The sequence below is a fragment of the Herpailurus yagouaroundi genome, unplaced genomic scaffold (genome assembly GCF_014898765.1).
Source record: "Herpailurus yagouaroundi ecotype Mexico unplaced genomic scaffold, PumYag 188, whole genome shotgun sequence".
NCBI lineage: Eukaryota > Metazoa > Chordata > Mammalia > Carnivora > Felidae > Herpailurus > Herpailurus yagouaroundi.
In genome coordinates, this window is record NW_024412419.1 from 21129441 (window position 1) to 21156472 (window position 27032).

Consider the following 27032-nt stretch of genomic DNA (forward strand, 5'->3'; position numbering starts at 1 on the left):
GATTTCATTCATTCGTATGGCTCAGCAATATTCCGTTACACACACACACACACACACACACACACACACACCACATTCCTTATACATCCATCATTCAGTGGACATTTGGGGTTTTTACATAATTTGGCTATTGTAGATAGTGCCGCTATAAACATTGGGGTGCATATATCCCTTCGAACTAGTAGTGCAGTTGCTGGATTGTAGGGTAGTTGTATTTTAACTTTCTGAGGAACCTCCATACTGTTTTCCAGAATGACCACACCGATTTGCATTTCCACCAGCAGTGCAAGAGAATTCCCCTTTCTCCACACCCTAGCCAACACCTGTTGTTTCTTGTGTTGTTGATTTTAGCCACTCTGACAGGTATAAGGTGATATCTCATTGTAGTTTGATATGCATTTCCCTCATGATAAGTGATGTTGAGCATTTTTTCATGTGTTTGTTGGCTATCTCTATGTCTTTGGAAAAACGTGTGTTCACGTCTTATTTTTTAATTGGATTGTTTTTTGGGTGTTGAATTTTATAAGTTCTTTATATATTTTGGATACTAACCCTTTATCGGATATGTCATATGCAGATATCTTCTCCCATTCAATAGATTACCTTTTAGTTTTGTTGATCGTTTCCTTTGCTGTGCAGATTTCTTGCACAGTTTTTATTTTTAAAATTTTTTTTAATGTCTTCATTTTTGAGAGAGACAGAGACAGAGTGTGAGCAGGGGAGGGGCAGAGAGAGAGGGAGACACAGAATCTGAAGCAGAGGCTGGGGTCCAAATGTCAGCACAGAGCCCAATGTGGGGCTTGAATTCATGAACCGCGAGATTATGACCTGAGCTGAAGTTGGACGCTTAACCGATTGAGCCACCCAAGCGCCTTTTTGCACAGTTTTAAAATTATTATATTCTATGTGTCATTTTCTTTGTTCTTTCTTGAACTTCTGTTAGTTCAATATCAGACCTCCTGGTTTGATCTTCTAACTTGTCATATATCACATAAATTCCATTCTTGGTCATTTTGTTAATATTTTCTAGATCTCAGTTTTCTCTTGGTCTTTCTGTTGAATATATTATTTCTTCCACTTCCTTTTTTTTCCCCCCTTAATTTTCAAGAGTTTTTCTGGTTCAAGTTCGTTTTCCTGCCCCCGCCACTCTTGTTCCGAGAAGATAAAAGGAACTATCTTTTCTCTTTCTCTGCATTGTCCCTGTTTCCTTCAGGTTCCCTATTTTGGTTTGCTTAGTTTTTAGTATCTCATTGAAACTTTCATCCTTTGTGTTTTGGCCTGAGGCTCAAAAAATCTGGATGCTAAGTGGATAGGTGTGGAGCTTGTCAAGTGGTAAGTTTCACCCTAATGCTGAAATAAAATAAATAAATATGTATATGTATGTATATGTGTGTATGTATGTATATTTTTATTTTTATTTTTATTTTTATTTATTTTTTTCTTTGGTGCTCTAATAGGGAAGAAGGGTAGAGGAGGAGAGAGAGAGAATCAGAGAATCTTAAGCAGGTTCCATGCTCAGCATAGAGCCCACGGGGCTTCATCCCAGAATCCTGGGATCATGACCTGAGCCAAAATCAAGAGTTGGACTCTCAATCAACTGAGCCACTGAGGCACCCATCTATATGTATCTTTTCTCGGGTATCATTTCACTTTCTCTAGAAAACATCATTTATCTCTTCATTCAAATACTTTTTGAATGCCTGCTTTTATGTCAGGCTCTAGGTGCTGGGAATTTAACTGAATTAAATAGATAAAAATTCCTACCCTTGTGGATTTTATAGTTTTGCATAGGGAGACAGAAAATAAATAACAGGAATAAGTAAATATAGCATATTTAAGGGATGTTAAAAAAAGTAAGGAAGAAGGGTAGGGATTATTAATAGACAATGGACATGGGGTGGGGGACTTGGGAAAATGTTGCCACTTAGGAAAGGACAAGGGGAAGGAGCCATAATGGAGAAGAGTGGTCTAAGTTGGAAGAACAGTTATATGCAAAGTTCTTGAGGTGGGAATCTTTCTGACTTGTGTGTGGAACAATAAGGAAGCTGATCTAGTTAGCTAGATCAAAGAAAGATACAGAAAATTATGAGGACAGCATGGAATATGGGGGGGGGTAGGCAGAATGTGTAGGGCCTTATGAAACATTTTAAGGACTTTTGCTTGAGTCTTAGTGAAAGATGGGATTTGCAGATAGGCAATAAACAGTTATCTCAAGTTTGGAATTCAGGAGAGAGGTCTGGGCTATGATATAAATTTGAGAGTTACCAGTGCGTATTTAGAATTTAAAGTCATGAAATTAGGGAAAATCACCATGGGAATGAGTAAAGATAGAAAAATTCACTTCGGTTTTTAGAAGAGTTCAGAGAGGCAAGGAGAAACTAGTAATGAAGATTGAAGAATGAATGGCCCAGAGGTAGGCGAGGAGAGTTTTTGTGCAGAAAAGAATGAAGAACTGCTTTAACCACTGCTAATTAGTTTGAGGATAGACAACATTGAGAGAGAGAGAAAAGAGAAACTCAAGGAGTCTAGGATGAGGTAGGTGACTTAAAACAGCCTAAAAATCTTAATTTTCCAATTGTACCTGGTTTCTGTCTCTCAAAAGATTTGGAGCTTTCAGACTGTGTCCTAATTTCACTTGTCTTTGGAGAAGTTTTCTGAAATAGTATTGGTTGTTAGGTTTGTTATATAGGTTAATTAGCAAATTGCATGCCTAATTGGAATTGTTAGTCTTGTTCAGAGTCTCAGTAATTCCTAGAGAAACAAAAACATGGGCTGTAGACAAAGTCTGAGGTTTATAAATGCCAGGCACATTGCCCTTTTTTTTCTTTTGATTTGATTGTGGGAAACTCAACCCAAGCTGAAGATTTTGGTTGATTAAGGAATAGACAGATCTGGGAGATTTGTATTACTTTTGCCTCATGTATTTTGAAGCTCTGTGTTATAAGATGCATAACCATTTAGTATTTTTGCCTTCTTAATGAATTAACCCTTTTATCATTATGAAATGACCCTCTTTATCCCTGGTAGTAGGTTTTTGCTTTGCAAGCTAGTTAAGGCTATTTTTTTTCCCTAGTGGGAAACTTTTTTTTTTTTTAATTTTTTTTGCATTAAAAGGGGCACCTGACTGGCTAAGTTGTGAGTTCACGCCCCACTTGGGTGTGGAGCTTAGTTTAAAAAAATTAGATATTTTAAAATTTACCTTTTCATTTCTTTATTGTAAAAATTCTTTTTATATAGCTGTTTCTTCTGCCATGTTGGATCTTGTATTACTCAAGTTTAAAATTGAATAATTTGTTCAGAATATGCATACTTAGAGGCTATCAAGAGCCAAACAGACACAAATTTTAAAAGTATATTTTTATTTTTACTCCCAGTTAATTTTGGGAGAGCCAAGTTCAGAGCCATAGATATAATTTACCTTTTTTTCTTCTGTGTTGTAGGAATAGACTTTAAGATCAAAACAGTTGAATTACAAGGAAAGAAGATCAAGCTACAGATATGGTAAGTGATGCTAATTTACCTACTTTATAAATAGAATACCAAGTTCCTGAAGGATTGGCAGTGAAATCCTTCCTTGTCACCTGTTTAGTTTCTGTGAGACTTTCTTTTGTTAAGCCAGCAATCAGGACACCTTCTTTCAGTAAAGTAAAAAAAAAATTATTGACATGGAGCACCTGATGGCTCAGTCAGGAGAGCATGTGACTCTTGGTCTCAAAGTCATGTGTACAAGCCCCATGTTGGGTGTAGAGATTACTTTAAAAATAAATGGGTGCCTGGGTGGCTCAATCGGTTCAGTGTCTGACTTTTGATTTTGGCTCAGGTCATGATCTCTCACGGTTGTGAACTTGAGCCCCATGTCCTCTGGCTCTGCTGGGTGTGGAGCCGCTTAAGAGTCTCTCTTTCTCCCTCTTCTTCTGTCCCTCCTCTACTTGTGCTCTCTTTCAGAAAAATAAAAGAGAAAAAAAAATATATTGACATGGACTTTGGAGTCCATGAGATCTGGCTGGATGTTTTACCTTTTCCACTTGCTCTTTGAACCTTGAGCAAGTTACATAACACTGTGAGGCTGTTATGTCTTCATACATAAAATAGAAATAATACCACTTATCTCAAAACATTGTTCTAAGGGTTATATGAAATAATCTGTGTAGAGCCTTTATTTAGCATCATACTTTGCTGACACTCAATAACGAAAAGTTAATATCCTTTCATTGCTTTGAGACTCTTAAGCTAGAAGATTTCCTTTAATGTGTTTACACTTTTTTTTTTTAAGATTATTTCTTTTTTTTAAATTTTTTTTTTCAACATTTATTTATTTTTGGGACAGAGAGAGACAGAGCATGAATGGGGGAGGGGCAGAGAGAGAGGGAGACACAGAATCAGAAACAGGCTCCAGGCTCTGAGCCATCAGCCCAGAGCCTGACGCGGGGCTCGAACTCACGGACTGCGAGATCGTGACCTGGCTGAAGTCGGACGCTTAACCGACTGCACCACCCAGGCGCCCCAGATTATTTCTTTATTGTTGAGACAGAGAGAGCACAAGCAGGAGAGGGGCAGAGATGGAGAGAGAGAATCCCAAGCAGGCTCTGCACTATCTGCACAGAGCCCAATGACGGGCTCTATCCCACGAACTGGGAGATCATGACCTGAGCCAAAACGAACAGTCTGATGCTTAACTGACTGCACAACCCAGGCGCCCCTATAACTTTTTAATTAGTTTATGTAGGGTTTGCCCCATAGAAATAAAATGAAATTCTTTAAATTTGTATTCAAGTCTGAATCGTAGACTTTACAATTAGAATAGCAGTATTGTGTGGTGAATATTAAGTGTTTTACATGTATGTATTAACCTATTAAATACTCAAAATGACCTTGCAAGATGTGTTATTCCATTTTTTAAACAGCCTTGTTGAGGTATAACAGTTTATATAACAATAAACTGCACATATTTAAAGTATACAGTTTGGTTAGTTTTGACATATATATATATAAATCTGTGAAACCATCACCACAGTCAAGGTAATGAACAAATCCATCACCTTAAGCCTCTTTGTAATCTCTTCTTCCTCCCAGTTCCTGGTCCCCAAGTAACCGTTCTTTTGGTTTCTGTCACTGTAGACCAGTTTCCATTTTCTAGTAGCGTATATAAATACAATCATATAATGTCTTTTTTTTTTCCTCATCTTTTTTGGGAGGGAGGTCTGGCTTCTTTTACTCAGTATAATTAATTATTTTGAGAATTGTGAATGATTTTATGTGTATCAATAAGTTCATTACTTTTTATTGCTGAGTATTATTCCATTGTTACATCGTAAGTGGGTTATTCGCCACAAAGCTGCTACAAATCTTTGTGTAGGTAAATATTTTCTTTTCTCTTGGGTTATCCCTGTTTTACAAATAATGAAATGGACAAATTTTGAAATAACTTAGCCAAGATCTTTAGCATGTAAATGGTAGAGCAGGGATGCATTACATGCTCAGAATATAAGGTCGAGAGTAACACTCTTTAATTTTTTTTAATGTTTATTTTTGAGAGAGAGAGTGCGAGCGGGGTAGGGACAGAAAGAGAAGGAGACACACAGTCCGAAGCAGGCTCCAGGCTCTGAACTGTCAGCACAGAGCCCAACGCAAGGCGAGGCTCAAACTCACAAACCATGAGATCATGACTTGAGCCAAAGTCAGATGCTTAACCAACTGAGCCACCCAGGTGCCCCTAAAATGTAGGCATTTTATTAAAGATTTTCTTTGACACACGGCCCACCTGATGATCACTGATTTTTTTTCTTTACTTTGGGAAATAACTCAGGAAAGGAACTGTGCCTCATACTCTGTTTCCTTATAATTAAAGCTGATCTCAAGGGAAAGGTTGTCAGTTATTCTCAATTTCAACCAACCCCCCCCCCCCCAACCCCCTTTTTTATCACCAGTGCCTTATCCCTGCAGCATTGACCCTACAGGGTAATCTAATGTGTGTTCCAAGCTCCTCTTAGGCTCTGCCACACTGATTGGCTTTCCTCTCAACTGCATCTCCTCTGTATACACCTTAAACTCCTACTGTTCAAACTTGTTGGCGGTAACAGATATATTTTACATTGTGACTCTGTGACTCAATATATATGTACATGTGTGTGTGAGTGTATGTACAATGGACACAAAAGTGCACACACCACTATTTTAGGATACACTTTTCTCTATATATCTACAGAAAACCTTTGCCCTACTAAATTTGCCCTGTTCCTCCTATACTCTCTGTCTTCCACAGACTTTCCCTTCTGTTTCTTGTCCTGTGACTTTAAAATATTTTTTCTCCCTGTCATTTTAGTTTTTGTAGCATCTAGAAGTAAACAGTAACAACTAACACTTGCTTTTTTAAAAAGAGAGCCTTCCCAGAACACTTTGTTTTGCAACAGTAATTAATCTAGAAAAGATTTCTACTGTACCTATAAATCTCAAGTATGGCACAGAAATGGTAACATTTCTAATTTAGAATTGTTTGATTTTAGACATTATTAATATAACCGTTTTTGGGTAAAAGCACCTTAAAAGGAAAATTGCATTTAGTCTAGGTTTTCATATATAAAACTGACCGCTTTTAATTTGAAATATCCATTTTCCAATAAAGATTAGGAATGAGTGGTTAAAATTTGAGGTTGATGGTTTTTAAGAGGTTAGCATTGTACTGGCTGATTCTGTTTCTTTGGTTTTGAAAGTTTGCATGCTGACAATCCAAGGAGAAGGCTCCAAGTTAAGAGATCTGGGATATGCCACAAAATTCAAGAAGGCTTTTAGCATGAAAAACCCATTGTTCATAATTCAAAATGCTATCTTCAACGTTAAATGCTTTGCTTCCAGTTCCTAAAAAAAGCACAGTGATCTTTATCTTTCTCTAGTTTGAATGAATATTTTCAGATTCTTGTTTCAGCATGAAAAATTTCTGTGCTTTGATTGAATATTGATTTGGGAAACTTTTCTTCAGTCTGTGCTAAAGATTTATTTTTCTTTACTTGAATGATCTTCACCTCTCGTCTTATTTCTAGGGGTCTTTTAGTGTATCTGTTGCCTAAGGGTGGAGATGTGTGTCACCCTGGCCACGGCATATATGAGTAGGCCTGAAATTAGTTTGTTTGGCTGATAGAGAAGCAGCTGTGGCTATTTATTTATTTAATAAGATTTTTTAATGTTTATTTTTGAGAGAGAGAGAGAGAGAGAGAGAGAGAGACAGAGCATGCGTGGGGGAGGGGCAGAGAGAGAGAGAGAGAGAGAGAGAGAGAGAGAGAGAGACAAAGTATCCAAAGCAGGCTCCAGGCTCTGGGCTGTAAGCACAGAACCTGATGCGGGGCTTGAACCCACAAACCATGAGATCATGACTTGAGCTGAAGTTGGCAGCTGTGGCTTTTTAAATCCCAGATCTCTAGAAATTCCACCACAGTATCTATCTACATTTTCCATAGAGTTGTAGGTCTTGCCAGGAAAATGGCCATAGTGAACTATTTCAAATTTGCCTTTCCTTGTTTTGTTTCATTTTGTTCTGTTTTGAAGGGAGGGTGGTCAGAAATGTTTGTTACTATTGGCATCTGTATCTTGTACTTTCAATTTAACATCAGCATAGTAACCAGAAATCAATAGTGTCACTTTGTAGAATTAACCATTTATCTATGTAAGGGAGTCATCTTTGATTCTTCTCATTCCCTTAATCCCAACATCCTTTTTGGTAAGCCCTATGATTCAATCTTATAATGTCTAGAATCCAAATACAATTTGCCATCTCCATTGTTAACCCCCACCCTCACCCCCGGTCCAAGCCACCATTACTACTTCTTTGAGCCACTGCAATAAGTAGGCTCTTAATATCCTAACAGGTTCTTATTTCCCCCTTTTGCAGCTTTCTCTTTTGCCTTTTCCCACATAACAACCAGAGTAATCTTTTTTCCAAATACAATCAAATCTAGATCATGGTTTTTATTCCTTCCCCATTTATAACCATTTTGAGTTTCATTGCATTGCATTTCAATTTTTTTTTTTAATGTTTATTTCTTTTTGAGACAGAGACAGAGTGAGCTAGGAAGGGGCAGAGGGAGAGGGAGACACAGAATCTGAAGCAGGCTCCAGGCTCTCAGCTGTGAGCACAGAGCCCGACGCGGGGCTCGAACTCAACTAACTGAGAGATTGTGACCTGAGCCGAAGTCGGACGCTTAACGGACTGAGCCACCCAGGCGCCCCGTTTCATTGCATTTCAAATGAAAGTCTAAATTCCAAATCCAAATTTTTTACCACAGTTAACAAAGTGGGCCTCTTTATCAGTTTGTGTTCTCGTGTAAATATAGTCTCTACCCCCAGCTGATCTCCTTTCAGTTGCATGGACATGGCAAGTTCTTTTTCAATTTGGGACCTTGGTACATGCCTTGTAGATCTCCCTTAAACAACCCCACCTCCACACCCCCACCTGTGGCTAGACTGAACATTCTGAAGTACCACGTTATTCCAGAAGCTTCCCATGTCATCAGAAATAAAAACTGAAAATGTCAGATTGTTAGTACTGGTTCTGACCTCATCTCTCACCAGCTTTGCTCCAACAGTGTGGCCATTTTCTCTCCCTTGAGCATGCCAAGCGTGTTTCCTGTCTTAGGGCCTTTGTACTGCTTTAACTGTTCTTCAGCTTGGAATGCTTTTTATCAGATCTTTGTCCTGCTGCCTTCTCGTATTCAGATCTCAGCTCCACGTTCTCTGAGGTAGGCCTTGCATGATGCCGAGCTAAAGTAGCCCAGTCCTTCAGGCAGTGTCACATGTATCTTAATTTATTTTTATCATAGTATGTTTTTAGTATCTAAAGTTACCATATTTTTTTTTAATTTTTTTTTAACATTTTTTAATTTTATTTTTGAGACAGAGACAGAGCATGAACAGGGGAGGGGCAGAGAGAGAGGGAGACACAGAATCAGAAGCAGGCTCCAGGCTCTGGGCCATCAGCCCAGAGCCTGACGCGGGGCTCGAACTCACGGACCGCAAGATCGTGACCTGAGCCAAAGTCGGATGCTCAACCAATTGAGCCACCCAGGCGCCCCTAAAGTTACCATATTTTAAAAAAGTGTCCATTATTTCCCCCCCTTTGAGGGTGGGGATTCTTTCTGTCTGATTTGTGGTTATTGTGATGACCATCTAGAACAGAGCCTGGCAAATACTGATGCTCAGTAAATATTTGGTGACTAAATGACTTTGTTTGGTTGACCTCTGTTCATACTTCCCACTCCCCTTAAGCATCAGGGACCTCCCTGATCATTCTATCTAGGTTACTTCTTCCTTCTCCCATACCTCATTCTTCATCTCTCCACCCTATTTACCTTGTTAGCATCTATCATAATATGGGAGTATATATTTATTTGTTTCTTTCCCCATTGGAATGTAAGCTCTGCAAGGCCAGGTTTCAGACTTTTTTCTTAAATGAAGATAAACATTAAAACTCATATTTTTGAGTAGAGAAATTGCATATCTATGAGGAAATCCAGGTCTTGCTAAAATAAAACTTAGTGTGAGACGCCTGGCTGGCTCCGTTGGTGGAGACTCTTGATCTGGGGGTTGTAAGTTTAAGCCCTGTGTTGGGTGTAGAGATTACTTAAAAATAAAATCTTTAAAAAAAATTAAAAATGAAATAAATAAAATCTTTAAAAACAAAAAACACTTCAGTGAGAAATTTGACATCTAATTTACAGAGCAAGAAATAACCTCATTATGTTACCAAAAACACAAAGTTATGAAATTTGGGGTCTCTTCTTTGCAGAGCAGATTGATGTTGTCTCTGGCCTGTTCCAGTGCTGTCAGTGCCCAAACTAAAAATAACTGTCAGAATAGCAGCCAGGGTACACAACTTCCTTGACCCTGCATGTGGGACTAACAAGGAAATAAGCTATTTTAGTTCCTAGGAACATATATCACTCCTTTTATAATATGTCAGTGGAGGGGGGAAATAGGATTGTCTTAGCTGTGTGTCTATTATTTTCTGTAAGGGAAGTTCTGTTGCCACTGGGTTGTAATTTTAGAAACCTTAAATGTAGGCTGAGAAGAAAAACAATTACTTTAAAATTTTTTTTAATTTTATTTTTTAGGTTTTAAAATTCACATCCAAATTAGTTAGCATATAGTGCAACACTGATTTCAGGAGTAGATTCCTTAGTGCCTCTTACCCATTTAGCCCATCCCCCCCTCCCACAACCCCTCCAGTAACCCTCAGTTTGTTGTCCATGTTTATGAGTCTCTTCTGTTTTGTCCCCCTCCCTGTTTTTATATTATTTTTGTTTCCCTTCCCTTATGTTCATCTGTTTTGTCTGTTAAAGTCCTCATGAGTCAAGTCATATGATTTTTGTCTTTCTGTGACTAATTTCACTTAGCATAATACCCTCCAGTTCATTCCACGTAGTTGCAAATGACAAGATTTCATTCTTTTTGATTGCCGAGTAATACTCCATTGTATTACACCATACCACATCTTCTTTATCCATTCATCTGTCGATGGACATTTGGGCTCTTTCCATACTTTGGCTATTGTTGACAGTGCTGCCATAAACATGGGGGTGCATGTGTCCCTTCGAAACACCACACCTGTATCCCATGGATAAATGCCTAGTAGTGCAATTGCTGGGTCATAGGGTAGTTCTATTGTTCATTTTTTGAGGAACCTCCATCCTGTTTTCCAGAGTGGCTGCACCAGCTTGCATTCCCAAGAAGAAAAACAATTACAATAGGAGAAGAAAACCAAGTTGAGTGTTTTTTTTTTTTAAGTGTTTTATTTATTTTTGAGAGAGAGAGAGACAGAGACAGAGAGACAGAGTACAAGTGGGGGAGGGGCAGAGAGAGGAAGACACAGAATCCATGAAGCAGGCTCCAGGCTCTGACCTGTCAGCACAGAGCCTGACATAGAGCTCAAACACGTGAACCATGAGATCATGACCTGAGCCGAAGTCGGACGCTTAACCGACTGAGCCACCCAGGCGACCCCAAGTTGAGTGGTTTTGAAATAGGCTTAAAACCTGCATTATGGTACATAGAAATATATTGTGAGTACATACAATGTTTAATTGCTTTTCAGATATTTAATACCTGGCTTTGCTTATTGGAGTCAACCTGCTGTCTTTAATCTTGGGTGTATGTATGTGTGCATGCAAGCCTAAAAATACTTTGGGCAATGAATAAGCAGCTGTGGCTTTTTTTAGCCCTGGCAGAGGCTCATCAGTTAGCTTAGGGGTAGTGAGCAAGGACTGTTTCTGGTTTGAAATAAATGATTGCTTGCCTTAACAATTGGTAGGGGCTGGTAAGAGTATCCAGGCACGGCTCAGAAAAAAGGTAATTGGAAATCAAGGAGCTGAGGAGCCAGATCATCATGTGGGGTGAATATAGTCATGTTGGGAAGTATAAATATATGGCATGTGTAAATGCATATGAAAATGGGATATAGAAAGCCTTAAAAAAAAAAAAAAAAAAGACTTCGCAGGGAAAGCATATAAAGAGGGAAGAAAGGTTCTTTGGTGTAAGAGATTTGGAAAGGTGGAGGAGACCAAAGAGCCGATGGGAGTAGAATGCCATGGATCAAAACAGAAACTTAGCTCTGAATCTAAATAGTGATTACTCTCTTTTCAGAGGGGCCATTAATATTTCAGTATCTATTATATTGACATTTCGTATCTAACCAGTATTATACCTCCTAAGTGCCGTTAATTTAGATTTAGCTAAGTAGTTTATTTTGCAGTGTATTCTCTCTTGGTAGAGAATGTAGTTATAGATTTGACACCGAAATGGGTGTATAATTTGCTAGTTTTGTAACGTGAATGGTTTTCATTGTTGAAGAAGAATGATAGAGTTGGGGGTGGCTGTTCATAGTGAGGTGCTGTAGAAATCTCTTAAATTGTTATTATGACAAAAAATGAAGTAAAAGTTTTCCATGCCTCCTGTACCAAAGCTAGTAGGCACTACTGAGTGAGTACATTTCCATACTGGATTTTAGCTAGGAGACTTTAACTCCTCTTCCAGGGTATACAATTATTAGTTGATTTATACTTTTTAGCAGTTCAGAAAAGAGCTAAACTATTTCTAATGTGTTGAAACAAAATTTTTGTGGTTTTTTTTCCCCCATGAAATCATAAATTATGCCTGATTGCAGGCACCTTGTGACTAAATAGGATTAATAAAAGATAAAACAAGAATTTGGAATTGGGGAAAATGGAAGATATAAATACATGATCTCTAAAGGACAACTTCTTTTGCTATGCTTAATTTGTAAAACTTAACCTAGGAACTTCTTAGGGGCCAAGGCAAAAAAAAGGGGCGGGGGGACTGGGAAGGGGGGCTTTCCACAATAGATTGCATTACTCTTTTCAGAAATAATATGAAGAATGGGGAAAAAATAGATCAGAAAAAAAAAAGAATACGTTTTCATAAAGCTCCTTCCTGTGGTGATTTTTAATAAATTAACACATTAAAAGGTAGTGGTGATAAAAACTATGGTCTAAGAATGTGAATAAACATGTAAATACCAATACATATGTGTGCTTGTATGTGTGTGTAGTCTTTACCAGTCTAACCTGATGTAAGAATACAACCTGGAAGAACTGGTAGTGTGTCTCTTGGATGTTTTTTCTTTTTTTTTTTCTTTTTTTTTTTCAACGTTTATTTTATTTTTTGGGGGACAGAGAGAGAGACCGAGCATGAACGGGGGAGGGGCAGAGAGAGAGGGAGACACAGAATCGGAAGCAGGCTCCAGGCTCTGAGCCATCAGCCCAGAGCCCGACGCGGGGCTCGAACTCACGGACCGCGAGATTGTGACCTGGCTGAAGTCGGACGCTTAACCGACTGCGCCACCCAGGCGCCCCTCTTGGATGTTTTTTCTTAAATGACAGTTCTGTTGACAGTTTTTTGGTGTTGCATTACCTCCTACCTCTGCTTCTGCGCACACATCCCCTTTCAACACAGTAAATAGAATGATTCTTTGTAAACCCCGGTTAAATTACTTCTTTTTGTAAAACCCTCCAGTAGACTTCCCATCTCAGAGGAAAAGCTGAAGTCCTGTTGACCTCTTTACTCTTCCCCAACCATGTGTCAGGACTTTTGTACTTGTTCTTCCCATCTTCTTGGAACACTGTGATGCCCTGATACTTCCTCTTTCCCTTCACCTTCTCACCGAAGCCTTCCCTCACCACCCTGTTTAAGATTTTACTTGATTGCACCATCTCCAGCATTAGCCCCTATTCTCTTTACTTTTTGTGTTCTTGGTACTTGAAGATACATAGTTCTAGGAATTACGATTTATTTGTTTGTTATCTGCCCCCAGGAGCATATAAACTTCATTAAAGCAGGAGTTTTTGTTCTGTTTACAGCTTTCTCTCCAGTGCCTCGAAGCGTGTCTGGCATGTACTGTTTGTTCAATAAATACCTACAGAATGAATAAATGGGATTTTATATTATTTTAAAGGGCAGATCCATGTACTTTGAGATGAGATGGGCAAGTGACAGACCTGAAATTCTTTCTCTTCTGAAAATTGAAAAGTCCAGCCAGGTTGTCTTTAACTTGGCTAAATAAAAAATCCTCTCATTTTATCTTTATACAGAAATAGGTTTCAGGGAAAGCCAGGGATTTCCTTGTGAAGCAGTTTTGAGTACAGCTTAAACACTGACACGCTAACTTGAGAGAGCATCTGCAGAGATGGTGTTGACTTGGGACAATCACAAAATGACATTATTGCATCTTTGTATATTTTTATACTACGGATTGCTTTGAGGTTATCTATAACACATACACAAATAAATTATGGAATTTTAGTTGTTTCTTTTAGTTGTGAATGAAAAAACAAAGATCCAGAAGGGTTGCAGTACCTTCAAGTTCACCCACCTGGAAGGATTAGAACCTGAGGATAAACTTGGATCAGACTCCAAACCCATGTTCTCTGTTTGTTCTTGTATAATGGTTAGCACACAGTAGACAGTCAGTACATATTTGAATTGATGGATAGATGGATAGAGGGCAGATGTACAAACACTGTAATTGTACACCAGGATTGAGCGTAAGGAATATTGATGTATTGGTAGTTGTGTTCTATTTCTGGCTACACATATTTTTAGGCATATAAGCATTATTTTTAAATATTAAAAAAAAAATTTTTTTTTAATGTTTATTTCTTTTTGAGAGAGACAGAGACAGAATGCGAGTAGATTAGGGGGCAGAGAGAGAGGGAGACACAGAATCTGAAGCAGGCTCCAGGCTCTGTCAGCACAGAGCCCGATGCGGGGCTCGAACTCATGAGCTGCGAGATCATGACCTGAGCTGAAGTCAGACACTGAACCGACTGAGCCGCCCAGGCACCCCTAAAAATATTTTTAATGTTTATTTATTTTCGAGAGAGAGAGAGAGAGAGAGAGAGAGAGAGAGAAGGGGAGGGGCAGAGAGAGGACAGAGGTTCCGAAGCGGGCTCTGTGTTGACCGCAGAGAGCCTGATGCCCAGCTTGAACTCATGAACCACGAGATCGTGACCTGAGCTGAAGTCGGACACTTAACCGACTGAGCCACCCAGGTACTTCTGAGCATTATTTTAAAAATACATTTTTTAAGGATTATATAACTGAATTAGAGTGGCTTGATTGTAAAATAATGAAGAATGCAAGATAGGATTCTGAAGTACTGACTCATTAACATTTGAATGCTTGTTCTCCCATGTAAAGACCATGGATTCTGCGATGAACAAGACAAATCTGATGGAACTTAAATTTTAGAGGACATGGGAGACAGTAAAGAAATAAATGTGTAATAAGTTTTATACAGTGAAGTGAAATAGGGAGTCGGAATGGAGAGAGACTGGATGACTATTTAAATTGGGCGGCTGGAGAAAGCTTCATTGTTAAGGTGACGGTTCAGATGTGAACATGAGGAGCCAGTGAGGCTGTGGGAACTGCTAGTAGTTTTCAAGTGAAAGCAAGCTTGTGAATTTGGTGACGTTAAAAAAAAAACGTGAGACCAACGAGCTCAAATTATTAAATAAAACAAAAACAAAAAAACACGGCTCTAGCTTTGAAGGAAAGGAATATATCAAAATATGGGGGGCTGGAGAAAAGAACAAGTCCTGTAACCCTTTGAAAGCCTCGAGATAAGGTTTTGAAACTGGTTCTGGTTATAATGAATTGGAAATTTTGTTTTGTTTTTTAGCCTAGTAATCTTGTGTGTTTGTTTTGTGATAGCTTTATTGAGATAAGACTTAATTCATGTACCATGTAACTCATCCATTTTAAAAGTGTACACTTAGTTTTTTAGTGTATTTACAATGTATATATTCACCATCATCACAATTTTAGAACATGTGTATATTCCAAAAAAGAAACTGCCCATCTTGCCCAAACCCTTCAGCCAGGGCAACCACTAAATGTCTGTGGATTTTCCTGTTGTGAACATTTCATATTAATGGAATCATACACTATCTGGTCTTTTGTTTCTGATTTCTTTCACTTAACATAATGGTATCAGTTATCAAGTTTCACCCATGTTGTAAGCAGATAATCAGTACTTTATTCTGTTTTTGTGGCTGAATAATATTCCATTCTCTGACTAGATCACATTTTATTTATCCATCAATTATCGGACATTTAGATTGTTTCTACTTTTTGGCTATTAAGAATAATGTTGTTATGAACATCCGTGTATGAGTTTTTGTGTGGGCATATGTTTTCATTTCTCTTGGGTATGTACCAAGAAGTAGAATTGCAGAATCATATGGTAGCTGTATGTTGCACATTTTGAGGAACCGCCAGACTATTTTGAACAGTGGCAGCATTAGTTTAAAGAAGATCACTCTGGCTACTATGTGGGGACTGTCAGCCTGTGTATCTCTGAATGTTAGAATGCTAGCCAGAGAAACTGAGAATGAGCAGCCAGTGCCATAGAGCTAAGAGCAGAAATAGGTGGTGTCAGAAGAGTCATGAGAATAAAATGCTTTAATTTTTTTTTTTCAACGTTTATTTATTTTTGGGACAGAGAGAGACAGAGCATGAACGGGGGAGGGGCAGAGAGAGAGGGAGACACAGAATCGGAAACAGGCTCCAGGCTCTGAGCCGTCAGCCCAGAGCCCGATGCGGGGCTCGAACTCCCGGACCGTGAGATCGTGACCTGGCTGAAGTCGGATGCTTAACTGACTGTGCCACCCAGGCGCCCCAAGAATAAAATGTTTTAAAATGAGAAGGTGGTCAATTTTATGGCATCCTGATGAATGGTTAAAATATACGAAAAGGAACTAAATCCTGGATTTAGCTATCAGTGGTTTCTGGAGACCTTTTGAAGAAGAGCAGAACCTTGCTGGGGAGATTTTTTTTTTTTTTTTTTTTTTTTTTAAATAAGCTGGTTTTAAATTTTTTGGGATTTTTTTTTAACATTTGTTTATTTTTGAGAGACAGAAACAGAGTATGAGCAGGGGAGGGGCAGAGAGAGAGGGAGACACAGAATCCGAAGCAGGCTCCAGGCTCTGAGCTGTCAGCCCAGAGCCTGACGTGGGGCTCAAACTCGCGAACTGTGAGATCATGACCTGAGCTGAAGTCGGACGCTCAACTGACTGAGCCACCCAGGCACTCCAGGTTTCAAAATTTGAAACTTTTGCTCTACAAAAGACCCTGTCAAGAGAATTAAAAAACTGGGTACAGAACCCTAAACATGCGACAGTTTAAAAAAATAAAATAAGCAATCTAATTAGAAAATGCGCAGAAAACAAGAACAGCATTTCACCAGAGGGGATACATGGATGGCAAATAATTACACGAAAAAATGTTCACCATCATTAGCCATAGAGAAATGCAAATTAAAATGATGAGGTATCACTCGCAGCCTATTTATTAGATTAAAAAATAGAGCGACAACACCAAATGCTGATGGATGCAGAGAAACTGGATGTGTTATGTTACATTGCTAGTCAAAATATAAAGTGGTGTAGCCACTCTCGAAAAGTTTGGCAGTTTCTTATAAAGTTAAACATATACTTATCATATGGCTCAGCAGTCACATTCCTGGATATTCATCCCACAGAAAAGAAAACTTAATTTCCACACAAGAACTTATACGTAGGTATTCATAGCACCTTTATTTGTAATGGCCCAAAACTGGAAGCAACCCAAATGTCCTTCCATGGATGAGTGATTAGACATATTGTGATATGTCCATACCATGGAATACTATTCAGTAATAGCACAGAACAGATTATAATACAACAGATTGTATTATATGCAACAACATGGGTGGATCTCAAAGAGATTTATGGTTAAAAAAAGTGAAAAACGACCATTTCAAAAGGTTGTATGCAGCATGATTACATTTATATAACATTCTGGAAATGACAAAATTATAGAGACGGAAAACATAATTGGCCAGGGTGTAGGACTATAGGAGATGGAAAGGTGATGCAACAATTTTCTATCTTGTTTCTGGTGGTGATTACACGTATCTATACATGTGATACAATTGCAGAGAACTAATACATGCATGTGCGCATGCATGTCAAAAAAAAAAACTCTAAATAAGGTCATTTGATAGTACCAGTGTAACTTTCTTGGTTTTGCTTTTGTGAGATGGTGTATGATGTTACCATTGGGGAGAGCTGGGTGAAGGATACACAAGAATACATTTTTGTAACTTCCAGTGAGCCTGTAATTATTTTAAAAAGAAAGTTCACTGGGGAGGGGAACAGAAATGTGATGTTAGTTGAAGAGATGTAGGGTTGAGAGTGGGTTTTTTTGTTTTAATTTTACTTTTTTACGAAAGATAAGGGGCCCACCTGGTGGCTCAGTTAATTGGTTGAGCGTCTGACTCTTGATTTCAGCTCAGGTCATGATCTCAACAGTTTGTGGGTTTGACCCTCGTGTCAGGCTCTGTGCTCATAGTGTGGAGCTTGCTTGGGATTCCCTCTCTCTCTGTCTTCTCCTGCTCGTGCTTTCTCTCAAAATAAATAAAGTTTAAATAAAACTTTAAACAAAAAAAGAGGGGGCACCTGGGTAGCTCAGTTGGTTGTGTCTGAAACCTGATTTTGGCTCAGGTCATCTCACAGTTCGTGAGTTCAAGCTCCACATTGGGGAGCTGTGCTGACAGCATGGAGCCTGCTTGGGATATTCATCCTCTCTCTCTCTCTCTCTCTCCCTCTCTCTCTCTGCCCCTCCCCTGCTCAGCCTCTGCCCCTCCCCCCCCTTAAATAAAATGAACTTTAAAAGATAGGGGATACTAAAGCATGTATGTATGCTGATGAGAATCATCTATAAAAGGAAGAAATAGGTGATGCAAATAAGGGGGAAATTACAGGAGCAAAATATAGATTTAGATCTCTGACATGAAAGAACTGAAAAATACTATTTACATACTTCCATCTTGTTAACTTAAAAATGAAGTTATCTTTATAACATTTTGTAAATGATTCTAAATGGGTAAATGTGGCTGTACTACGGTGTAGTCCTTTAATGTTCTAAACATTCCACATGCTTTTGTATTACATTATGGAACTAGATCACTGAATAAAACAGAATTTTAAGAGTTTTTATTACACTTGCTGGTGTTCATATTAAAGTAATTTCCCAAGAGTTTTACATGTCATTCTTCTACTGTTTTCCCTTCCAGATTTTCATCCAGTATAGGTAGGTCATTAAATTCTTTAACTAAAAAAAAGTTATATATATTTATTCTTAAGAATAAACCAGAATTATTAACATCTAAGAATTAAATGAGTGGTTCAGTTTTGCTGTGTGGCATATAATGGATTTTTGTGTTTTTCTTACCAAACCATTCTGTTTTGCCCTTTATCTAGCATGTAGTAATATCAAAATGCTCAATACAAATTATTGCTGTTTATTTCAGGGATACGGCAGGCCAGGAACGATTTCACACCATCACAACCTCCTACTACAGAGGAGCAATGGGTATCATGCTAGTATATGACATCACCAATGGTAAAAGTTTTGAAAACATCAGCAAATGGCTTAGAAACATAGATGAGGTAAGACCTAGAAATTGTATAAACACCTTATAAAGACACATTTTTGTGTTAAGAATAAATATTCTAATTGATGTTTAGTATATAATGTACTGTCTTTATTAGTTATTTCTCCTTTTTAAAGGTTAATGTTATATTTTGCCTACCTTTGTCTTAAAGTTTTGGGTCTGTCTAGAACCCTGTCCAAGGCAGTTACTAACATACCCAAAACCTTTATGTAGCCATCTTCTAAGATGGCCCCACATAGAAGCTACCAGTGGTTTTACACAGCTCTCTCTAAATGAATTATTTCTCAGTGAATTTTTATTGAATGAATGAATGAATTACTACCTTTTTCAGTAGTAATTTAAAAACAATAGAAAGGTCATATCACTTCTAGACATTTTGAAAGATACAGAGTAGTAATGTGTTAAAAACCTAACCAAGAAAATAGAACCATACCATTGCATGTGAACATGTGAGTTTTTATAAGGTAAAATATGTGTCAAAGCATGTCTGCTTCTGTGCTGCAGCATAGGTAGCTTCTTGTTGAAATTATTTTTCATGTCTTAGTGCTGCCTTCTAGACTTTTAATTTCATTAAGACTAATAACTCTTTAAAGCATTTTTGGCTAGGTACATGAAGATCAAGGCTTAAGCCAGCATTAGACTTATCTTCAATGGTACCAGTCTTAACAGCTCATTACTACCTTTTCCATCGCTACAATAAATCTTCAAGGAGAAGCCTGTTAGTATTTAATAATCGGTTAACAGTTCACAGATTTTTGACACAAAAGGCTCCATTTTCTATTTAGCCTTTATTTTATGATTCAGCCAAGTAGCATGTGTAGTAGGAGCAGTTTATAAAGAGACTGTGCAGTGTTGTTCTAACAGCAACCAGTTTTCTGAATTCTGTGACATGAACTGGATGTCCTACAGTTCAGTGCCATTCTGGCTCCACAAGTTTAAGGACTCAGTCACACAAGACTGCCCTTCCTTCAAATGTTAAATCCTGGTTCCGCAGGCTACCCTCACTTCTCTCTGACTTGGCTACAAATTTGGGAGTTCCTAGGACCCACTTTTGGCTCAGTAGTTGGCTAGAATGTCTCACAGAACTCAAGAAAGTGCTGTATTTACATTTATTATTTTATTATAAAGGATACAGTACAGGAACAGCTAAATGGAAGTGATGCATAGGCATATAGGTATTGGGGTTGGGGAACACTGCTTCCAAGCCGTCTCTGGACATGGCACCCTCTGGGTATTTTGATTTGTTCAACCTGGAAGGTGCCGTAACTTCATTGTTTCAGAGTTTAATCCAGGCTTTACTGTATAGGCATGGTTACTTAAATCATTGACCTCTGGTGATTGAACTTAATCTCTAGTCCCTTCTCCTCATGGGAGATAGGGGAGTGGCTGAAGTTCCAATTCCTTAATTACATGTTTGGTTCCTCTGGTGACCACCTTCCATGGTGAAGCTCTGTAGGCACCCTCTGCCCTAGTCTTCATTAGCATAAACTTAGATAAGCAGAAAGGGCATTGTTACGAATAACAAAAGACAATCTGTCACTCTGGAAATTAGGAGTATTGTGCCAGGGGAGAAGGACCAAATATGTTTTTTATTATATTACAGCCTTACATACTTAACTAAGGCTGGATGGCTTAAGTTTCCCAACATGAGAGTTACAATACATAACTGACATATATAAGCCATCTAAGATATTGGTGGGAGCATCTCGATGGCTCAGTCTGTTAAGCATCTGACTCTTGAGACTTGATTTCCGCTCAGGTCATGATCTCAGTTCTTGAGATTGAGCCCTGTGTTGGGCTCTGCACTGACAGCACAGAGCCTGCTTGGGATTCTCTGTCTCCTTCTTTCTCTGCCCCTCCACTGCTCATTCTCTCTCTCAAAATAAATATACATTTTTTTTTTTAAAGCAGTTCTTATCTCAAAGAAGAATGGTGCTGCCTAGTTTTCACTTTTTTGTAGAAATTAAAGCTTTAACTAAATGAAAAGAAGCTGAACTGATCCAACAACATTTTTATTTTTTTAAGGAAACTTAAAAAAAAATTTTTTTTAATGTTTATTTTTGTGTGAGAGAGAAAGAGATACATAGCATGAGCAGGGGAGGGGCAGAGAGAGAGGGGTAAACACAGAATCTGAAGTAGGTTCCAAGCTCTGAGCTGTCAGCCTGGAGCCGGATGCGGGGCTCGAACTCATGAACGGTGAGATCATGACCTGCGCCCAAGTCAGACGCTCAATCAACTGAGCCACGCAGGCATCCCGATCCAACAACATTTTCTAAAGGATTATATAACACGATCAAGAGGAATTTACTTAGGAATGCAAAGGTGGTTTAATACAAGAAATCAATCAGTATAGGGGCACCTGGGTGGCTCAGTTGGTTTAAGCATCTGATTTTGTCTCAGGTCATGATCTCATGGTTTGGTTTCTGAGTTCAAGCCTCTTGTTGATCTCTGCACTTACAGTGCGGAGTCTGCTTGAGATTTTCTCTCTTTCTCCCCCCTCCCCCCACTCTCTCTCTCAAAATAAAATAAACTTAAAAAAGAAATCAATCAGTGTAATATACCATATTGATAGGAGGCAAAGAACCAGCACCCTTTCATGATAAAAGCACTCCACAAACTAGAAATAGGAGAGAACCTCCTTAGCTTAATAAAAGATGTCTGTGGGGTGCCTGGGTGGCTCAGTTGGTTAGGGGACCAACTTTGGCTCAGGTCATGATCTCACAGTTCGTGGGTTTGAGCCCTGCGTGGGGCTCTGTGCTGACAGCTGAGACCTTGGAGCCTGCTTCAGATTCTGTTCTCCCCCTCTCTCTGCCCCTCCCCAGCTCACACTGTGTGTCTCTCTGTCTCTCAATAATAAATTAACAAAAATGATTAATAAAAAAAGATGTTTGTGAAAATCCCACAGCCAACATCATACCTGGCCCCTGCAACTAACAAAATGAGAAGTATGCCACCTGTAATTCTTAATTGTAGTGGAGGTTCTAGCCAGGGCAATTAGGCAGAGGAAAAAAAGGGGGCTCCCAGATTGGGAAGTAAAACTATATTTGTGAATAATGAGATTTTGTATATAGAAAATCCTAAGGAGTCCATACACATACACCAAAAAATAAAACTGTTAGAACCAATAAACACACTCAGTAAGCTTGGAGGAAATAAGATCAGTATACAAAAATCAGTTGTATTTCTATACACGAGCAGTGAAAAATCCAGAAGTGAAATTAAGGATATAATTGCATTTACAGTAGCATCAAAAAGAAGAAAAACAATAAATTAAAAAAAAAAAGAGGAAAACTAGTTATGAAAAATGTAACCAGACATGTACAAGACTCAAATACTGAAAAAATGTTATAAGAAATTAAAGAAGATCTGAGTAATTGGAAACATACTTTGTGTTTATGAATTGGAAGATAAAATTCATATGGAAATGGAAGGGACCCAGAATAGCCAAACCCTCTTGATATAAGGAATGACATTTATGCTGAGACCTGAAGAAATGAGTACGAGTGACCCAGAAAAGAATGGGGCTAGTCAAAAAGAATGTGATGGGTTCGAATTTAAGACCAATCCAATCTCAAATTACTCCGTTATCTAGAAAACCTGTACCTTGGCTGCAGAGACATTCAGGGAAAGAAAGGTGTGTTGGGCCAAAGATAGATGATTTGCAAATACTTTTGGTATTCCGGGGGTTGGTTGCCTTTTCACTCTGGTAGTGACCTTTGACAGACACAAGTTTTTAATTTTGATGCAGTATTAATTTGCCTATTTTTTCCTTTGTTGTCTATACTTTTGGTGTCGTATCCAAGAAACCATTAACAAATCCAGGGTCATAAAACTTGTTCCCCTGTATTTTCTTTTATGAGTTTTACAGTTTTAGGTCTTCTATTTAGGCCTTTGATCCACTTTGAATTTAGTTTTGTATATGGTGTAAGTTGCGGGTCCCAACTTCATTCTTTTGCTTATTGATATTTGGTATGCCCAACACTATTTGTTGAAAAGACTTCTTTCCCCCATTGAATGGGCTTGGTACTCTTGTCAGAGCACTTGTCAGATGCATGCAAGGGGTTATTTCTTGGCTCTGGATTCTGTTTTATTTGCGTATGTTTTTTTATGCCAGTGGCACACACTGTTTTGATTATTGTAGCTTTGTAATAAGTTTTGAAAGCAGGAAGTAAGTATGAATCTTCCAACTTTGTACTTTTTCAAGATCATTTTTGGCTGTTTAGGGTCCCTTGAGATTACATACGAATTTTAGGGATGGGTTTTTTCTATTTGTGCAAAAGATGTTACTAGGATTTCAGTGCTCTAGCAGTATAGCTTTTTTTTTTTTTTTTTTTTTAATGTTTATTTTGAGAGAGAGAGCATGCGCAAGTAGGGGAAGGGCAAAGAGGGAGAGAGAATATCCCAAGCAGGCACTGTGCTGTCAGCACAGAGCCTAGAGCGGGGCTCAATCTCTCAGACCGTGGTGAGATCATGACTTGAGCTGAAGTCAAGAGTGACTGAGCCTCCCAGGCACCCTAGCAGTATAGCTTTTTGAGATTTTAAGGGCTCTATAGAATTTATAATTAAGGCTTCTACAGGGTAATACATATTCTCCAAAATCATCATCCTTCTTGGATTTAGATTATGCATAAGAGATTCCAGTTTCAGATCTTTTGCCTAAATCTTCTCTTTTGGTGAGAATATATTAGAAACTATACAGCCTCTTATTGGGGGAAAATAATATTTGACAGCAATATTAGGGATTGTGTTTCTTTTTCTAAGTAATTTATGAATTTGTGTAGGCCTTAGCATGGGGATGATTTCAGGATGATTGCTTTAAAACTTTCAGATTATAAAAATGACACTGAAAATTGAGAAAAATAAAGTCATTTTTAGAGAATATTAAGCTATAATTGGTGGTAGTGTGTAAATTTAAAATGTTTTCCATTGTAGCATGCCAATGAAGATGTGGAAAGAATGTTACTAGGAAACAAATGTGATATGGATGATAAAAGAGTTGTACCTAAAGGAAAAGGAGAACAGGTAAAAAGCTCTGAATGAAACTAATATGCTTTCTTTGTAAAGATGGTATTGCTTTAGATTGGCTGGTACTGGTAATGGAGGATGCTGAGCTATTCACAATGTTTTATAAATGCTGTGGGAAACAATAGTTTATCCTTTGAGTGAATTTTTTCAGTGCATGTCCAACACGTATGGCAGAATCAAACCTGTGGTGGTAGTATTGTTAACCTTATTTAAATTACAAAGAGGTTCTCAATTTTTTAACTTCAGACTTTAAGTACCTCACTTAGGCTATCTGAAGTAAACTCCCGAAGTGAGAAGAGGAATCTTTTAGTATTTTTGTTTACTTATTTATTTTTGAAAGAACTTGACCATTTGAATCTTGACCCATCGAAATAACTTCGTTTTATATAACCTAGTAGAGACTGCCGCCTTTAGAATAATATTTTTTCCTCCAGGATACTAACGTCAGCAGTCAGCACCCTATGCTTGATAATTTTATGGTGACATTTTGCTTCTGTTTTAGATTGCAAGGGAGCATGGTATTAGATTTTTTGAGACTAGTGCAAAAGCAAATATAAACATCGAAAAGGCTTTTCTCACATTAGCTGAAGATATCCTTCGAAAGGTAAGATCGTATTTTTACTTTTGAATTCTAAGGTGCCAGTGTCACAATTGAGCATTTAGTCTTTTTTGAAGTACTAGATTAACATACAGAAATTAGTTTTGGGTGGTATTGTTCGTAACTGTTTACCTATCACCAACATCTAACCCTCCAAAGTGAAGTAGGACCTGGGGAGAACAGAGAGCCACTAGAAATCTGTGGCTTCTGGTCAGTGGTAACACTGTTCTGAACTCCCACACTGACTCTCAGGTCCCTAATTTCATGCTCCTTTTTTCAACTTTTTGTCCGGTCCATGGTGTTGTGGCTCTTTTGTTAACTTTTGGACTCATTTCTCTTAATACATTCTTTGCATTTCCATAGGTAATTTCTTAAAATTTAAGCTAATGGTGATTTGTACAGAATCATTTTTTTTCTATATAGTCATTTCTCAGATGTGCCAGTAAAGGGCACATATCTGTTATATACTGAATAAATACAGTAAATCCATCTCTATATTTCTTTTAGCCAATCATTTCAATCTGTGATGTGTTAAAAATGATAAAATGTAATCTCAGGGAATTAACTTTGCCTCAAGATTAGTTTCTGGGTTTAATTTGTGAAACTCACCACTACAAGTAACTTGTAGCAAAACTGGGAAGTCTGATTTTCATATTTTTCCTCAGATGGTTAGATACAATACACAGATTGGGTTATGAATCCTGAGTTCTCTATTCACTCTGTAGTACATTTAAATGCACATAAAAACAGAACAAATCTGTTTTTACACAAATCCTATAGGAGAAGCAAGCATTGTATAGGAGAAAATTTAATTGCTCTGGTAACTTTTCTATTTTTATAATTGAAATAATATTTTTTTTCAAAAAACCAATCCCGGAATTTATCATTTATGTATATATAATTTATGTGTGTGTATATATATACATACATATATATATAAAACACAAGGTGTAATAGAAATGGTATCTCAAATACAAATCTAGTGAAATTTCAGAGAAATCAAACAACTTACTTTTGTATATAGCAAAATGTAGTTGTCAACTATAATTGTGTGTTCAAACTGGAAAAAAGTCATCAGTTATTACTATTCAGAGTGACTGTAAAACAAACTAACAAAAATGAAGTTAAGGATATAATTCCATTTACAGTAGCATCAAAAAGAAGAAAAACAAACAGTAAATTTAAAAAATAAGAAAAACCAGTTATGAAAGTAAAATACTAGGTGGACAAGGAAAAATGTTTGTACTTTTTAATTTAAAGTTTATTTATTTTGAGAAGGACAAAGCACAGGTGCTGAAGGGGCGGAGAGGGTGGGGGAGGGAGAATCCCAGGCAGGCTCCACAGTGTCAGCACAGAGACCAGTGCAGGGCTCAAACTCATAAACTGGGAGATCCTTATCTGAGCCGAAACCCGGAGTCAGACAGTTAACTAACCAATGGAACCACCCAGGCACCCCAAATGCAAAATGTTTGCATTTTTAGTTACATGAAGGGAATAACAGGGATAGAAAAATATATTTTTTTAATTTTTTTAAATACTTATTTTTGAGAGAGAGAGAGAGAGAGAGAGAGCGAGCATGCGACCATATGTGAGCATGTGCGAGCAGAGGAGGGGCAGAGAGAGAGGGAGACACAAAATCCAAAGCAGGCTCCAGGCTCTGAGCTGTCAGCACAGAGCCCAACGCAGAGCTCGAACTTGTGAATCGCGAGATCATGAAGATGGACTGAGCTGCCTAGGTGCCCCCCAAAATACTTTTTAAGTTAGTGATAATATACTTTGTATTTCAGAGCTTTGTGGGTCACAGTGAAAAATTATTCCAGTACCCATAAGATTTACCATAACACTTGTTAATATTCTTTTGTGTTCTTTCTCTTTCTGGATTTTTTAGTTTTCTCCATGGTTTCTGATTTCTTTCTGTCCATACTGTAGCCCTCAACTTCTCACTAATCTTGGCATTTTTAAAAAATGCTTATATAATCATACAATCTGTTTCCCTATGAAATAGGTTTTCCTTGTTCTCATATTAAAGGCTCAAAAGTATGGATACACCAATACAGAAAGATCTCAGTCTGGAGTCTTCCCCATGTAGGCAGGCCCAAATGTGAGGTTGCATTTTTTTTTTCTGTGCACATACATAATGCTTTTCATTGTGGTCAGGTTATGAGTTAAAACCTCAAACATGAACTTGTTTTACATTGGAATATGGGAAACAGGAGTGATGCTTGAGAGAGAGACAGAGAGAGAGCAAGCAGGGTAGGGGCAGAAAGAGAGAGAGAATCCCAAGCAGGCTCCACACTGTCACCATGGAGCCTGATGTGGGGCTTGAACCCACACGAAATCATGACCTGAGCTGAAGTCGGACACTCAACTGGCTGAGCCACCCAGGTGCTCCAAGAAAAATTAACTTCAGAG

The 27032-nt window shown here is 38.1% G+C and overlaps 1 protein-coding gene across 1 annotated transcript in view; it reads left to right on the top strand.

The window, feature by feature from the left end:
• The window catches only part of RAB10 (RAB10, member RAS oncogene family), a 79567-nt gene that overhangs the window by 47254 nt on the left and 5281 nt on the right, over positions 1 to 27032 (top strand). Inside the window, exons 2-5 of the mRNA XM_040496248.1 lie at positions 3441 to 3501; positions 18854 to 18992; positions 23930 to 24019; positions 24525 to 24626. Coding sequence (XP_040352182.1) covers positions 3441 to 3501; positions 18854 to 18992; positions 23930 to 24019; positions 24525 to 24626 — 392 coding nt within the window. The remainder of the gene's footprint in view (positions 1 to 3440; positions 3502 to 18853; positions 18993 to 23929; positions 24020 to 24524; positions 24627 to 27032) is intronic.